This window comes from Perna viridis, chromosome 7 (genome assembly GCF_037379345.1).
Source record: "Perna viridis isolate PV_CMFRI_1.1 ecotype Kerala chromosome 7, ASM3737934v1, whole genome shotgun sequence".
Lineage (NCBI taxonomy): Eukaryota > Metazoa > Mollusca > Bivalvia > Mytilida > Mytilidae > Perna > Perna viridis.
Genome location: NC_142451.1, coordinates 9,698,221 through 9,703,228, shown reverse-complemented (window position 1 = coordinate 9,703,228; position 5,008 = coordinate 9,698,221). Strand labels below are relative to the sequence as shown.

General features: G+C 33.1%; 1 protein-coding gene across 1 annotated transcript; it reads right to left on the bottom strand.

Moving 5' to 3' along the window:
- Nucleotides 1–2,321: 2,321 nt before the first annotated feature.
- Nucleotides 2,322–3,937, bottom strand: LOC148611249 (neuropeptide S receptor-like). Its single transcript, XM_088595285.1, has one exon. The coding sequence runs from the start codon at nt 3,913–3,915 to the stop codon at nt 2,545–2,547; it is 1,371 nt and encodes a 456-aa protein (XP_088451411.1). The 5' UTR covers nt 3,916–3,937; the 3' UTR covers nt 2,322–2,544.
- Between the last annotated feature and the right edge of the window lie 1,071 nt (nt 3,938–5,008).

Below are 5,008 nucleotides of genomic sequence, written 5' to 3'. Positions count from 1 at the left end.
TAGTATATGCAGGCTGTAAAAGCATCAATTGTTCAGTTGGGTTTTCAACACCATGAATCGCCTCTACCATAAACAATATCTAAATTTTATATGGACTGGTACCTAAATTGTCTTGGATCAGCATACAAAATAGGGATACAATTCAAACAAAAAAACAAAAACAAAAAAACAAAAAAACAAAAACAAAAACAAAAACAAAAACAAAAACACGAAAAATAAAATAGAAATAATAGAATCTCTGTCTACAGCTCCAGCCTGCACCAAATAATGTACGTAGGTGTATTATAAGTCAGTTTATATTCATGACAGCACTAAAAGTTGTAGCGAATGTTCATGCTTGCAATACGTACTAAAAGATCAGCTCAATCGTCACACATCTAGGCCATATTAAAATGAGTCATCAACACTAATCGATGATGAAACAAATTCTAGGGAGTTCCATTTGTGACTCGGCGGATGTAAAAATCCATGTATTGAAAATGCACTACTGTAAAACGGATTAGTTGGATACCGGGTATAGTTGATGGTTATAATCTGATGTAATAAGGGTAAACCAGATGAAGTACCCAAGTTACAAGAAAGATTATAGTAAGAGAAAATAGTTTTTGTTAACAACAATTAATATTATCCCACATGAAAGATGTAAATCAACCAAAATATGTTCTATGGTTAAACATAGAAAGTCAATAGCCATAATCTACACAACTTTTGAATGTTCTACTAGTATATATATTTAAACCGAATCAGACAGTTTGTTAAAGTTTAAACTAAGTAAGCATGTATTCAACCAGCGTATTTAAAGATGAGCAGGTGTTCCTTTAGTACAACAGTTCAGCACAAGTGCCCTAATGTGAATCTTTATGGAACACAAATAAAAACACCCACAATCAATTTTTAATTATGGTATTAGAATGTGTAGGCATTAGTTTTTAAGCCTGCCAGAAAAGTTGTAAAGCACCTAATCAATAAATACTCACAATGAGAGAACCATTTAACTAAATACCACAGCAAAATAAGTTAGTGTATACTCAGCTTATGGGAAATGATTTCCTTATTTGCCTTTTATGACTATGTATAGGCTTTTAACAGAAAAAAGTCCGCTTTTAAAATGAGATATCAAAACAGGTTGGTATCTCTTACCTTTTGCAAATACAGGCTTGATTCCCTTGTCTGACTACCGCAGAGCATGTGAATCCTGTAAATGCTTTTAGGGAAAAGCGCACAAAAAATCTGAAAAAATGAATTTAATGTCAAATAACAGAAGTTGACAGAATAGCACATGCGTTTCATTTTATACGGTCCATTCATTAAAGCAATTAAATCAACAGGTATTCACAATCAACTGTTGATTATATGTCAATTTGAACTAAAAAATATTCTATTTCAGATTATGTTGGTACTCTCTTCAGAATTGAAGAAAACATGCACAGCAAAAATCAAGGAATAAAGTAAATTATTTACCAGCTTGTCAGTAGTCAGAGGGAAAATTGAAGTGAAATTTAGTCCATATTTGTCAATTTGTTATGATGAACTTTAATTGGCAACATTGAGATGAGAAATTATTCCATTGGTCAGGTGTTTTACTGTCTCCTCTGGATCAGTTCATGTTTAGTCTCAAAGTCATTTAGACGGCTGACATCTTTACTTTGTGTTCATTATTTAATAAAACAATTACAGTCTTTTATGTCGGCCAAGAAGACAATAATTATATAATAGTGATCTTCATACTACACATTACTGTCAACGAAGACAAATTCAGAAGAGTTCAGCAAGATTACCATGTCACATAGACTTGGTTATTAAAATTTCTAATTTTTGATGTGTTAAAAGAAAAACGTCTGTCTAGGTTTTCAAAGTAATTTTCTTCAGAGCGTATTCAATCATGTATTAAATATTTGTATTATATTTCTAGAAAACAAATGAAATGCATCTGCAATTTTAATCAGCTACAATAAAGTTGTAGAGCAAAATATGCTTTACTCAAAACAAGAAAACCCCCCCAAAAAAAACCCAAAATATATCTTCACCATAGCGATAAGATCCTTCAATTCCATTTGGAATATTTTGTGGAATCTTACCAATTCTACACTTTTATTGCAATGCACTTTTTTCAAATCAATCTCCATAAGAATTTAACGCATTTTTCCAGTTTTGTATTTTTAAGAAGTCGATATATCAAGCCTGACTATAAATACATATATTAACAATTCGTTATTATCATACAACACATTATGTAGCAAGGTTGTATCAAAATATTAGGTATATTTGAATGATATGAAAGTATTTCAGTTCATGAATAACTGCGAAACAAAATACCGGTGAAACACTTTAATACTGTTTATGAATGTTAGGTTAACAAACGTTGAACATTATCGTTCAAGCTTTGCACTACACCTCTAGAATGGTAGGTACTCAAACCACACTTTGGTGAATTTGTTTTTACCATTAAAAACTTCAATGCAGTTTTTTCCAATAAATGTGGTGAATTATATTATTAATATAACAGCGAAGTAGTTACACATACAGGCCTGAGAAAGCAAGTGGTTATATGGCATATTGCGAAAATTGATCACTCTTGCAGCTCTTGTTATCAAATAATTGATGATTCATCAATGTGTCATCAGTATAGACAGAATTTCTGAGAAAATTAGATTCATTTACTTGGACACTTTTCTCAGATTTGTTGGTTTTTGAACCGATAAAACCATCAAAGTTTCGCCTTTTACTTGGGTGTCTTAAAGATCTTGCAAGATTTTCCCGTTCTTCTCTAATCATATGATTTGCAATAATTGTGCTAGTGTCGTAAAAATTTCCTCTTCTTCTTTTGATAAATTTGATTTGACATTTAAGCTTTAAACAGCCGTGTTCCTCCGTTGTATCAGATGTTTTAGAAGGTCGCAATCGCTTCCGCTCTGATGTCGTGCCATAATTGCACAAATACTTTAAATAGTGCCATCTAAATGTAAATATACCATAAAGAACGGGGTTTATTGCAGAATGCATCATAAGAATGATTTCCGAAATGTCTAAGGCCTCTTTTAACTGAATTGTGTAGTCACTAAATACCCTGATAAGAGAAACAATGAAGTAAGGCGTTAATGTTGACAAAAAGCCAATGATAACAGTCAGAGTCATAGTGACAACTCTCTGTTTGGGGCGAGAGATAAGGGATCGTTGTACTGACATTTCCCCACCAGTGGACGATATAGAATTCTTTTGCGACCCAAGTCGGCTCCATATTACCTGAGCAATTTTATAATAGCAAAAGGACATTATGATGGCTGGAATAAGTAAGGTATATAATGTCAAAAATAAAAAGTAGAACTTCCTTTGCCAAGGAGCGCTATATCCTCTACTTAAGCACATTCTTTTAATAACCGTCGTATTTTCGACTCGCTGTTCAACGTGTACGAAAATAGCCAATTGTGGTACTGCAAAACAAAATGCCATTATCCACGCTATAGCAACTTTTCTCCATATTTTTGGACGACTGGCAAGCGACTGCATTGGACAAACAATGACCTGGTAACGGTCTACACTCATTCCAGTAAGCAGGAAAGTTGCACTGGCTAGAGTTACAACTTGAAGGTAAACGCTCAATTTACACATAAACGGTCCTAATACCCATTCTCCAAAGGCAACAAATAAGATCTCTGTTGTCATAGTAATTGCTGCTATAGCCAAATCACCTATGGCAAGATTGATAATGAAAATGTTTACTCGCTTCATTCTTCTACTCTTTTTATGTAAAATCAATGTAATTAAGAAGATGTTTCCTATTAACGTAAATATCATCACAGTAAACACCGTAGACACCCTTGTAATTATCTCTGTTGTCCATACCGAGCCTTCTCCTGACTTTATATTTTCCTCGGAAGCACAATCAGTTCCAGCTGTCTTGTTAAAATGATCCATGTGTTTAGCTAAACGCAACTCCTACGGAATAGTGGGTTTGATTACCTGAAAAGAAAAAAAACTATACCTTTTGTTTTCTTGTAATATTCTTAGACGTTGTTAGAGTAATGCTGGGCCTCATTTAATTTCAAATAAAAGGAGATCAAATCAGGATACGAAGGAGGAACAGGATATTTGCGATCCGTTAGAAAGACTAGACATTCACTGTTAATATTAGATATTCATATACTGTCAAATCCGGGTTTTAACGAGAGGGGAGCTACACCGCTGTGAGTAAATATGTTAAGCCATTAGACTGAACATTTTTTTCTTTCAATATGGCTCTATGAAGTAATCTGAAAGTCTAATAAGTATCAGTCTTTCTGAAATATCAGACAGAAGGTGATTCATGCATGTTAAAAACCCACCGAATTCAGTCTTATTTCTTGTTCAGAAACAGTTACTGATCACCTAACTAGTCTTAGTCTTTCATTTGTTTGTTGCGCTTTTGAGATAAAAGTCATATAGACTCTACATGAAATTGGCACTTTGCAAGTTTTTTTCGCTTTTGATTTGGCTTAATTTGGTTGATTTCAGTGGGAGTTGAATGAATGATTTTCTTAAAATAGTAGATATGAATGCAGAACAGACTGTTGTTATGTGAAAGTATAGCATATATAGACTGAAAAAAGCATCATTTGTTTGGTGAGTTTTTCTTCACCATGAATCACTTTACCATTGGCAGTGTCTGAATTTTAGGTGGACTGGTACTTAATTATTGACTATTTACATTGTTTTTAAGCTAAGACAGCACATATACAGTCGTTATATATGTTTGGAAGATTTCGTTTGATTTATCATAAAAATCTGGGTTGGAAACGGTAAGTAGGTTGTCTTTAGGTCTTTAAAAGGAGTAATCAAGGGAACCAAGCTTCTAGCGGTAATCAAAAGAATGTAATCCAGGAACAAAGACAAGACATGGAAAACAGACATTCACAACAAAGAACATAAAGTAACTGATCTACACACAATTTTGACCACAGAATATAAGAAATTACATATGAAACTAAAGAAATAAAACCAGATTACAAATAAGATAAAGCACTTTCAATAT

Bases quoted from the DNA above. Each gene is read 5' to 3' on its own strand.
- LOC148611249 (XM_088595285.1), bottom strand. From the start codon at position 3,915: ATGGATCATTTTAACAAGACAGCTGGAACTGATTGTGCTTCCGAGGAA.